This window comes from Egretta garzetta, unplaced genomic scaffold (assembly GCF_000687185.1).
Source record: "Egretta garzetta isolate BGI_Z169 unplaced genomic scaffold, ASM68718v1 scaffold403, whole genome shotgun sequence".
NCBI lineage: Eukaryota > Metazoa > Chordata > Aves > Pelecaniformes > Ardeidae > Egretta > Egretta garzetta.
In genome coordinates this window covers 201628-213807 of record NW_009259240.1, presented here as the reverse complement: position 1 = coordinate 213807, position 12180 = coordinate 201628, and the positions used below count along the sequence as shown (strand labels likewise).

General features: G+C 39.9%; 1 protein-coding gene across 2 annotated transcripts in view; it reads right to left on the bottom strand.

The window, feature by feature from the left end:
• The window catches only part of TRAK1 (trafficking kinesin protein 1), a 90348-nt gene that overhangs the window by 23518 nt on the left and 54650 nt on the right, over window positions 1–12180 (bottom strand). For both annotated transcript variants that reach the window (XM_035891599.1, XM_035891600.1), the window contains exons 5-11: window positions 7165–7265; window positions 6265–6373; window positions 4563–4641; window positions 4015–4145; window positions 3441–3515; window positions 2093–2230; window positions 1439–1515 (exon numbers count right to left, since the gene is read on the bottom strand). In XM_035891599.1, the coding sequence (XP_035747492.1) occupies window positions 1439–1515; window positions 2093–2230; window positions 3441–3515; window positions 4015–4145; window positions 4563–4641; window positions 6265–6373; window positions 7165–7265 (710 nt within the window). The remainder of the gene's footprint in view (window positions 1–1438; window positions 1516–2092; window positions 2231–3440; window positions 3516–4014; window positions 4146–4562; window positions 4642–6264; window positions 6374–7164; window positions 7266–12180) is intronic.

Here is a 12180-nt window from a genome sequence, read left to right as displayed (position 1 = left end):
GTTCATTCTTTATCACCATTGTCCTGATATAACAAACATTGTTCATCTGCTTCAAGATTAAGATCAGATGACACCTCAGCAGAAATTCCTTGACAAAATAAACTTGCCCTACATCATGCTACAGAAGTGCCATTGCTGCTTGGTTTTACAGTTCCACAATGGCTGAACACAAGAACAGTGCATCCCTTCCAGCTTAAAGGTAACACTGACAGGGTATGACAATGACAGCATGCCTTATGCTATTCAATGTCACCCAGATTTCTTTCTTTCCGCCCACGAGTGCTCAAGAGTGGCAATCTGTGTGTGTAGGCTCCAAGTCTATAGTTGTAGATCTTTAAGAGGCTGAATCTAAGAGCATCTATCAATAAATGGTCCCACAGAGGTTACAGTTACTACTGCTCAGCAAACAAGTAAGGCCAAGACAACCCATGAAACAAAAAAAAAAAAAAAAAAAAAAAGGGTATCCTTCTTTGGTACATGTACAGCAAGATAAAAGATATTCTAAAGAAGTTAAACTATCCTTAAGTTAAATTAGTCTGGAAGGACAAAAGGATGCTATGGGGTTTGGAGCATGCTCACATCATTCTGATCTTACATTTTTCTAATCAAGATTTCACTTTGTCAAAGCCTCCTGCTCAGAGAAGGCTTAAGTATGTGTCAAGTTTTTTGTAAATATAGTTAGAAGGTTCCTGGAAAATGGCTATTGTGCCTTCTCTGACTGTCATTTCTTTGTAAACTGTTTCTTTAGCAGACCCTCTAAATAGGATTAACTTATTTCAAATTAAGTAATCCATGCTTTGTACAAATAGATGAGATAAACCTATTGGAGTACACATGCAACTGGTGTCATCAAGGCCATTGCTGCCAAGCTATATCTATCTATAATAAGTTTTTGGACTGTCACAAGTACTTAATTTGTTTCAAACCACTCTCTTGTTTAATTCAAGAGGACTTTAGCACAGGTGTAACGGACATCACACTGTAAGTACCCAATCACTCTGAATCCCTGTCTGCACTGATGTTCTCCCCGTGAAAACTGGATTAGATCAATAATTACCTCGTTAACTTCTGCTATAACACCTGAAGAGAGAACCCAAGGAATTGAACTCATCCCCTAATCATTAACTGAAAAAACCTAGCATAGTAACACACAAGAAAACAACCTTTTTCTCATTCTCAGCACTCAAGAATGAAGACAAAAAGTTCAAGGGACAAGACGAAACCTATAAAGAGGCATTTTCTTTTGGTAGCTTTAGCAGAAAAAATAACCACCCCAATAACCAGACAATTTATCTTCCTTTCTCTCTATCATTCACACTCTGCCAGAAATGTTTCTTTCTAAATCCCTAGCTCAACTATTTCCTGACCTTTCCTTTCTAATAAAATAATAATTAACTTCAGATGTAATCAATTAGGAACAAATTCTTTTCAGTCATACGCCAAGTCAGGAGAGTCGGGTTCATCTAAATGCAGTTCTTTCCTCATTGACCCTTCTATCTCTGCTGCCAAAGAATCCTGTTAAAATCACAAAAGAAAAACAAATAACACAGTATTAGTAAGTTGGCATTGCAGAAAATAATTAACTATTTAGATAAAAGAATTAATAACTAATAAGGTGCCATTCCAGAAAAAAGAAAGGTTTAAAAATGAAAATTGACTGGAAAGCTGGAAGACTAATGTATATACATATTAGCAACAAATATTCTTTTAATGAACCACTGAATTTTCAGTGACCCTAAAACAAGAATATATGTGTAACTTATTCAAGTACTGAAGAACTAGAATGTATATCAAAAGTGACTAGAAGGATACCATGTCCGGAAACCGTTATGTTATTGGGAAGTTACATCACTAAGGATATAAAGAAAAACAGGAAGCGCCTACTGAAAATCAGCCACTACAGTACAGGAGATGCATAACAAAGGTGTATAGAACTGTGTATCCTTTAACACTATATAAATATACATTTCACCCATGCTCATGCCCGGTCTAGCATCCCATCCCTGAAGCTGTAAGTCAGATGCAAACACTCACATTTCCTTTGGTTGGTTGTTTTCTGCTATGAGCAGTTATTTTTCTTAAATCTGCTTACCATAGGGAAGAGACCGAGAGAGTGGTACCGCCGTGATATGGCATTTGGCATAGTCTTGTTCCTAAGGTTTTTCAGCTCTTCTTGAGCCTCATGAAGCATTTCCATGCACTCTGCATACTTGTCTTCCAGCTCCCGCAACTGCAACATACAGAAAACAGTCTGAGGCCTTATGGGCTGCACTATCATCACAAAAAGCCTGCAAATTCTTTTCACACTGGTAAAAGATAATGGTGTTTTTTTTGTAGGGAAGAAAATGCCACTTCAAAGGAAAAGAACTCTAGAGGGTGAATATAATTGAAAATAATAAATAACATGGATTAGTAACAGGAAGGGCCAGGGGGAATGAACTGTTTGCTCCATTTCCTATCCCATGTATCTACATGAAGCCACTGTCAAGGAGAAGATACAGAGCTAAAAGTACCTTTATTCTGATCAGGTATAGTGCCTAATTACTGCCATGATGGACCAGAGTGGCAAACATCATGGGAAAAGGACAAGACATCTCACAGCGTTCCAAAGGACTTAGGAATTTTAAACCCAAGACTTACATATATATATATACACACACATATAATCTCCAACAGCTTGAGACCATGCCTTATTTTTAGCTTGACTTTCTCAGGAAACACATCTTATGTTATCACTCCATCTGCAGATGTCTGTGTATCCTCATAGCTTTTGAGTTCATCAGCCATTTCAGCCAAGTTTGGCAAAAGGGTAGAAGTCTGAAATACCACATTCCTACAAGTTTCATAAAAGTAAGCTACTTGGCTTAGAAACAGAGATCCTGTTAATGTCTTTCCCAAGAAAGGGACAGAGAAGCATAAGCTCAATCTTTGTGGAGCACCACAGATACAAAAGGTTCATCAGCAGGAGAAGTTTCTGTGGGCATTCCCACCTTCAACACCAAGTATTCCAAATGCAAGACACTTCATAAGGGGATCAAGCTTTATTCATCCTACTTTGTCCATTTTGTTCATGTGAATGTAGCACCCAGAAGACAGCCAGGAATCCTGGACTGTCTTTGGTTTATTTGCTGAACAAATACAGTACAAATGAGCTCTTCCATGTTATCTCACTATTCAAAATAGGCTTAAACTACCAACCTCTAAAGGGTTCCTTTATAGCCCATAAGCCTCAGTTTTTAAAAACGTGTGGCAGCTGAAGGAGAAGTGAACAGGAAGGAAAAGGTTTTGAACTCTACCAGGAATATAAATGTTCCTTCATTTCATATACATAGGCAAAATTATTTAATACTTCTGATCCAGCTTAGACTAAAACTCCCGTGGTAAAGCGAATAGCCATTGCCCTACTACTAAATTACTGTAATACTAAGTAATGTACTTACCTCTGCTGTGAGCTGTCTCTGGGCATCTTTAGCTGCTCCCAAATGCTGGACAAGTTCCTCATTTTCAACTGCACACTAAAATATGCCAAAAACCCATTAGAAATACTGTCATGTTTTGTCCCGTGATGATGTTTATATCTTATACTATAGGTAAGTAGGAAAATTCTAACTTTTCTCAAGACACTCTCTGCAGCAATATTAGTCCACACATGTTAGTTTAAAAACATTTAAACACTTTAAAATGTTAACAAGGCCATAAAACTAATGAGTATGTGCTCACTGAAAATACTTGTGCTGACATTCTTGTTTTATCAAAGCCATTAAGCTTAGTGCAGAATTTCACATCTAATAGTTAAAATAAATTTAACTATTGTATTTGATATATCATATATGCATCTTTTAATAAATTGATGCTTTCTAGTCAAGCATGCTAGATATTAAACATCAAATGAGGTCACCCAGATAAGGGGGATGGAAAATTTCTTTTAAGCTCTAGTATACAGAGGATTGTAACTTGTCTTCCAGCTACAGTAGCAGCAAATCACAACAGTAGTCTTGCAACTGGATTCCTTACAGCTTTTGCCTTTTTCTGCAGATCAACTATCTGAGAGAGAAGATGAGTGATTTCTTCCTGCTGCCGGGCAGCATCTTCGGTTTTCTTCGCTAACTCTTCGGAGATATTGGCAATCTGGATGTTTGCATCCCCTTTAAGATAAGCAATTACAATTAACATTACAAACCCGAAAGCAGGAAAGTATGTAGAAAGATGTTCTTTCAGAATATCACATGATTCAGCAGAATCCTTCCCCAATACACAGCCAGGTATTTTTGAAAAACAACAGTAGGACATAAAACCAGAAAGACACAAAGTGCTCATGTGGCAAAGGAGACTGTGCTTTCCCTTAATAACATCTTCTATGCAAAACTATTTTGCAGCTGAGAAATATTTAGCTTATTGCCAGAGTTTTCTGGTCTGAAATTTCAGCCAGAAATTTTCTCTTCACAACCATTTATATTAAGGAAAATAAGTACCACAGAAAAACATGACTGACCGATCTGACTCAGTTGTCTTTTTTTAACCGAACAATCTTGAATGAAAAGTGAAAAGGAATAAGGACATACTTAGCTCTTTTACACAGTCATTGACAAGCTGTTGTTCTTTCTCTTCGTAAGTAATTGTTTCAGTCTTCAGCTGACAGGCCTATTCAAGAAATCCACATCAGAAATGCTACATTAGCACGTTTGTTCCCTGCCAGTCTGTTGCTGCATTTCCATCTGCTTCAGAAAGACAAGCTTTTCTAATCACTCCTCCAGGAAGACAGTGAGAAACTACAGTTTTTGGCTGCCCTCCCTCATGTTCTGGAAAAAGGGGCCAGGTGAACATTCAGCAGACATTACTGCATGGAGAAGCTTGTATCATTATCATCATATCCCCACTAGATGTCACCTGTGTATTTTGTACTTAAAACAAAAAAAGCCCTGAACATACAAAAGACTAGTATGCAGAGCTTGATCTGGTCACCTGAACAAAGCTAGGTATCATCACAAACTAATTAAATGCTCAGTTTAAATAGTTGAATTAAACATTCCAGTATTTAAAAAACATTCAGATAGCATTTGAAAAGTTCTGACACTGTGACCGTATCTCTCACATAAAACCTTAGCACTACCTCCTTCCCTGCTTTGTGTTTTCTGCTACAATTCTAGGAGCACCAAGAGGAGCGTGGTTACACCCAGCTGGCTCTGTCCGGCACCACCTCAGTGCGTCTGTAGTCTATTCCCAGTACTGGGGGCATGCACAGACATCCATAGACTGCATCTGTAGAGAGATGCATAGCTCAAAGGCTTCAGATCTGTCTCCATCCTGTGCCTCGCTGGCACAGACTGCATCTCCCTGGAAGGGAAGTCACTGCTACACGGCGTTCTCCTACCAGCTCCCGATGCAGTGGCCCTCTCAGTTCTAACCCTACCTTCATTAATCTCAAACCAGCTATTGCTCATCTTCCTTGCGTGGCTTCTCAACGAAGCATACAGCACTCTCCATTATGCGGTGTCTTGTCCAAAGACGTGACACTACGTATTTGCAATGGGCCCTGCATTTGCAGTAGAAAATGGTAATAATAGTCTATTTTCATATATTCATTCTTATCTCAAAAGTATGTCTTTGCTATACTCTGCTAAGTGTTTGCAAAATGGTAACAAGCTCCTAAAGATTAAAAGTTGCATTGAAAATGAATATAAAAGTATTCATAGGGTATTCAATTACAAAATGCTATTTCTGACAGACAGGGAAAATGGTGTTGTCTGTGAAACAAATGGAATATTGTCAGAAATAAGAGGCAAGAAAACCACATTCAGTTTAAAATATTAACAGCCTGACTTGAAACACAAATTGAAGATATTTAATGTAAAGTTAGGCTAGCAATTTTTATTTTGACAAACACTGAATTTGTACAAGAGAGACCATGCCAGCCTGCAAATTTGAGACCTGCAGCTAACGTCATCCATTTCTACCAGATCAGCCCTTCAAGACCTGTTTCGAAGTGTGGTGCTGTACTCCAAAACCTGCCCATGCTCCTGTACATTCTTTTGGCAAGGAAACTGCTTTGCATGTCGCTTCATGTGGCTTCCATGTTCCAGCCTTTCCTTCATTTAGAAGTATAAAGACTGGTGATTAAACAACTACAGAGAGATCTGTGTCACATGTGGAATTATATACTCTTTATTAGACTCTCTCAACTTGTAATACACATTTCTCAAAACCTGCGTTCTGGCATTTAAATGAACAACTCTATTAAGCAAAACATGAAGGGAGCAATTTCACCTCAGATCTAAGTACAACATTCTCCTCTTCAAGGTCCTTGAGTTTCTTTTGAAGAGAATCCAAATGAAAGTAGTTCTGGACAGAGGAGGAAGATTCATTCCTCTTCAGCCTTGTAATGAAAAACAACAGTGTTAACTCATTTTTACCTATATTATGGCCAATCTCACAGGAGAACAGACTGAACAGAGGTCTCAAAACCAGTCTGACCCACATGAAATACAGCTTTGTTCATGCCAGTATGTTTGGGCAGCAATGTATTTGCAGTGATTTCTAAAGGAGAACATTTATTTATTATTCCCTGGACTTCCTATGGAAAAGTTATTCAGCCAAGGCTACGAGAAAGGAAGCCACCTTACTACAGGGAGCAACCCAATAGCTTCCTGATTAATGCTGCACATGCTTTACCAGAACACAGCAATGATTTTGTAAGCAAGGGAAGACAGTCCCTCAGAGCCTGTGATGCTGTTCAGCCAGCTAACTGCCTGGAACCCATGCTGTAAGCCATGCTTTATTTCCTTCCCTCTGCTTGGAACATTTCCAAGGTCTTTCAAGCACACAGGTCGCACACGTAGCACGTTCTAGCACAGCATACAAAGGCATGTGGTGTAGTGGGATACCGTGTCCACCTCACCACCACACCAACCTCGTTCGTGTGAAAGTTACAGTGCTGTGTCAGCAGCCTCCCTATGTACTTTCCCCTCCTGACTCCTGTTGGCACCAGTGTAGCCAGTTGGTCCAAGGCAAATCCTTCTAGCTGGTGCCATGCACCAAGTTCAGAGTCCCATTTATAGTTCCGGCCAATACAGGGATCATTTTACTACTTTTCAAAGCTATCAAATTGTCCAAACTACCCCTGCTTAGTACCAGATGAAGGTTCAGTGCTGTAGATTGAAAACTTACGGGGTGGAACAGATGGACTCCGGCTCACTTTCTTCAGCAGCACTGGTATAGAACTGGAGCAGCTCATCTTTCATGGAGAGCTCATGCCGCAACTGAGAAACCTGCACAAGGAAAGAGCTTGTAGATTAGCAAGTTGCTTTTCTAGGCACATTCTTAAGTAAACCCACTATAACTTAGTGAGCTATTCATCCTTCAAGCATCATCTTTAGACTACAAGAGGCCCAAACTGGAACAGACCACAACCAGTCCCTTTATTTCACAAAAAGAAGAAAAAGGGTACCTTTTATATTAGACGTTAAATGTTCTTTTTTTAGAAGTTCAAAAATGCAGTTATCCATCCCTATTAAAGAAGGTGAAAGAGAAACATGTCTTGTCCTGATTCACTATTGCATTAGCCTGGATTCACATCCACAGAAATGGATATATGCCAATACTAGAAGAAATTCATGTGGCACATTACTTTCTTACCCATTTTATGTGATGACTGTCACTATCTGGCTTGGATAACGACCTTGCAAACCTCAAAACAGACATTTCCTCCTCTCCAAGAGACTTTGGACAAAATTACTGAAGTGCTTGTGTAGTAAGGTTTCATTTGGGACTCCGTTGCCTGTTGAGCTGCCATTCTGAGGTTGCTGCAGTGGTAGAGGCTGCAGTCAAGTTTCTGGGCGTAGTTTGAGGTTCTGATGACTCTGAAACATGAGTCTGGTAAGGTAGCATGTGGGAGTCCTATACTTAGTACATACATGTACCAAAAAGGAATAAAACATCAAGACTGGGTGGTTAAGATACCCTGTAATCGTGAGCTCCACAAACTTAACCTTGGTTAATTCATATCGTGAGTCTCCAAGAAAAGGGCTAAAGCCCAATTACACAGCAGCACTTACACCACTTCACAGATGCTGTTTAAGTCCTCAGTGGCAAGAGATAAATTTTTATTTTCCTTGCATAGGTATAAATAAGATAACTGATCAGACAGATCTGTTCCCTTCCACTTTCACTGCAAGACATGGCCCTCAGTTTTCAATTTCCAAGGCACAAATTGCAGAACACAGTTGTTTTCATTAGACTTCTGCTTTTTGTATTGTAGGCATATTTATCTTTATAGCTATTACTAACAAAAAACTCAGAGAATATCAATAACATAGATTTCACCTGCATTTTCATCAAACAAAAAAGCAGACTCGATGCAATAAAGCACTTAAACTGTGGCAGAATTCTAAGCAAACAAGGTCATTTACTTTACTAAGGCTATGCTGTGTAATCAGAAGCGCTAAAGCACCAAGTCGTCCTGAGACATTGGTTCTAAAATGCAAAGGGAGGAAAAGCCCCAACCAACCACATTTCAGAAAAACATGAAACAAAATCCGTGCATTAATTCTGGGAGGTTGACTTCCCCCATTTCAGGAAGAGCTAAAAAGCTGAGCCAAAAATAACAATTTACTCCCCTCAGCACATTATGGCTCAGCCTCTTTAAGTAGCAAGGATTCAGGAACTGTCAGTGAGTGGGCACTAGATCATCACCAGTTTTTGTTCACTTTTTTCTCTATGAATTAAAAAGACTGAAGATATTATTTTTTCTGCTATTTCCAAGCATTCCAATTCTCCAAGGGAAGGTGAACAGCCAGAAAGGGTGACCTTTTATGGGAACATGACCAGAAGCAATGGGCACAAACTGAAACATGGGAGGTTCCCCCTGAACATCAGGACAACTTTTTTTTTTATTGTGAAGGTGACCAAGCACTGGCACAGGCTGTCCATAGAGGTTGCAGAGTCTCCATCTTTGGAGATATTCAAACACTGTCTGGACATGGTCCCGGGCAACTGGCTGCAGGTGGCCCTGCTTCAGCAGTGGGGTTCGGACAAGATGACCTCCAAAGGTCACTTCCACCTTCAACCATGCTGTGAAATGTGGAAAAACCCCTCACTGCAGTAACTTCCAGCAACACTTCCCTTTGATATAGCATTTTGTGGTGTGTTGACCCCAGCCAGTAACTAAGCACCCATGAGCTGAGCATGCGCTCTGCCCTCATGACCCCCACAGGATGGAGGAGAGAATCAGGGGTGCAAAAGCAAGAAGAACTCATGAATGGAGATAAAGACAGTTTAATAACTAAAGCAAAGTTGCTTGTGCAAGCAAAGCAAAATAAGGAATTTATTCACTATTTTCTATCAGCAGGCAGATGCTCAGCCACTTTGTGGAAAGCAGGGCCTTGGCACACATAACGATTACTTGTGAAGACAAACATCATAACCATGAATGTCCCAGCTTCTTCTTCCCTTCCCTGAGCTTTTATTGTTGAGCATAACAATATAAGCTATAGAATATCCCTTTGGTCAGTTCAGGTCAGCTATCCCAGCTGTGTCCCCTCCCAACATCTTGCACAGTTGGGGCCAGAGTGGGGATGGAGGGGGAATTAAAAAAAAAAAACCAACCCCAAAAAAACCCAACAACAAAAAAAAGAAGTGTACCTGGATGCTGTGTGACCACTGATTGGCAATAGCCAAAACACTTGTTGTTGTCAACACCGTTTTAGTCACAAATCCAAAACACAGCACCATACAGGCTGCCATGAAGAATACTACCTCCAACCCAACCAGACCCAGTACACATTTTCACGTTGCAAAACCCAGGATCTGTTTTATCAACAGTAAGGACCTCTTCTACATTTTCAAAAGCCACTGCAATGTGTACCTTTTGGAGCAAACACTACCGTGCTACCCCTGCACAACATATTGTTACCAAGCAATAGGGACTGAGCCCTTGTCCCACAAGGGAACAAGACCCATGAGCTGTCACCGTGCTTGGTTCCTGAGACTTCATCTGTTCATCTTTGAATTCACTTTGCCGCCCTGAAAGCTTCACTCAGCTTCAGAATTATATAATGAAATAGTTGCACCTATCTCAGAAATAATTTAAGGTAGAAGATAAAAGGATCCTCACATAGAGGAGGCCAGTTTAGAGACATGGGACCTAGCTTGCAGGAACAATCTGATGCATTTTGCACAGGTCTGTATTACTTTCACATGTACCTATGAATGTGGTGTGTTAAAAGGACGCAGGAAAAACTTGAGCTACTTAATGGGATGGCCAGGAGGTTCTGTCAGGACAGGTTTGGTAGGTCAAAGAGATATAAAGCTAAATAATTCATGTCATGACACATATACCAATAACCACCTTAACTTTATACCACACACCAGAAAAAATTTGTCTATATATTGCAGAAACCACAGATCTCTCAGACAAACCATTTTTAAGGCAGTTTTTACCGAATTTAAAAAGTATTAAATTCTCTTCTATTCTCCCTCTCCCTTAGAGACAGTTGTCTTAGTTACCATTCTATTAAAACATTAAAAATTCAGCATTAATGGAAGATCTGAAACCTACTAAAGAAAGATTTTCAACATACAAAAGTGTCATGACTTTAAATCCTGAGGAGCTCTGCCTCAAAAGCATCGATTTCTGAAGGAGTCAAAATGACAGCGTGAAAGATGGGTGTTGATAGAACATACGGCCCAACGTATCAAGCCACCTGGTAAGAGGCTTATTTCTGGTGGCATTTTTCCTAGTGCTGCTCCTGACTCCCTCTACATAAAAATAGACCTGGGTAGAGGCAGCTCATCCCCATCCCCCATCTTCCTCAATCAAATCTTCCCTTCTGGATTTATGGTATGAATGTGCTGCCCTGCCCAGTCAGTACGCACGTATGCCTAACAAATGCCATATTGACCAATGCACAAATAAATTGGTCTGCCACATGATGGGACTTAGGCAGCAACAAACAGCACTCCTTTAGGACAGAAGAGAGTTCATTTTCCTTGCCAAAAAGGGTAGGCCACACCAAAGGATATTATTTCTATGTGTGTGCTCCACCACCATTTATCACACCACTGGGATCCCTCCATCCACGCTTTATTCGTCAGCCCTTCTTGGATATAATTCAACAGCTCATACCCCTAAGCAGTTTTATTAACAGCCTTTCTTAAAGTTTTTAATCCATTGTGGTTCATTGTTCTCCTGCTTGCCCTACAACTGTGAAATTTCTCTTCCTCTTTCTCAAAGCTACATAGGGATGAGAGTCACAAACCAAGATCACTGTCCCAGAATAGATGGAACAGCATTTGCCTCCAGCTCCATTATCAAGTCAGCAGAGTTTACTGACACTTGCAGTAGAGATAAAGAGCTCTTTTAAAGCATCCTGTACAGTTTCATCCAAGATACATCCATCAAGAATCTGCCAGTACCTATAGCATCCAACTCCCCATTCACAGGAATACAGTAAGAAATAGCAATGGTATAAAATTCAATGGTATGCTCAAGACACAAAGTGTTACTTGAAACTACGTAAGTTTTCAGGTATTTTTATAGATCACATCAATTCAGAAACACATGCATCTGCATATTATATTCTAAATGTGTTCAACAAATGTCCAAAACATTATTACTGCAGTCAAACTCAGACAAATGCATGTACTGCAGCAGGCTAGCGACCCATGCTTCAACAGATTCTATCAGAGTTCCCTGGAAAGAGATACAGAAAAATCACAAGAAGCTGTAAGATCTTAGCAATCGAGAGAGAAGGTAGCAATTCTCAGCCTATAACCATTTGCTTCTCAACATAACCCAATGCCTCCTAACATTGACAAGTCCATACATACAGAGCATCTTGAATAAAAATTACCAATCACTGAAACATATCCTGACCCACCTGAACAACGGAAGCTTAACACAAGTCTATAAAGTTGGCCCAGACTGGAAAAGGCAGAACGCACATGATCTCAGTGAGCATGCACTCCTGAAATCTCCATGATTTACCTTATATGTGATACCTATATCATATTCACTTTGAGAACCAAAGGGAAACATTCCTAGCATTCAAATGCTACGTTCTAAAACCCAAAATTCAACTCGGGTATGAATAGAAAAGCATTTGCAAAAAAGCAATTAAACATCAGTTGGTGAGGAAGAAACAAGTGAGGACTGAGAAAAGATTTAGGGGGGAAACAAGAAGAGTG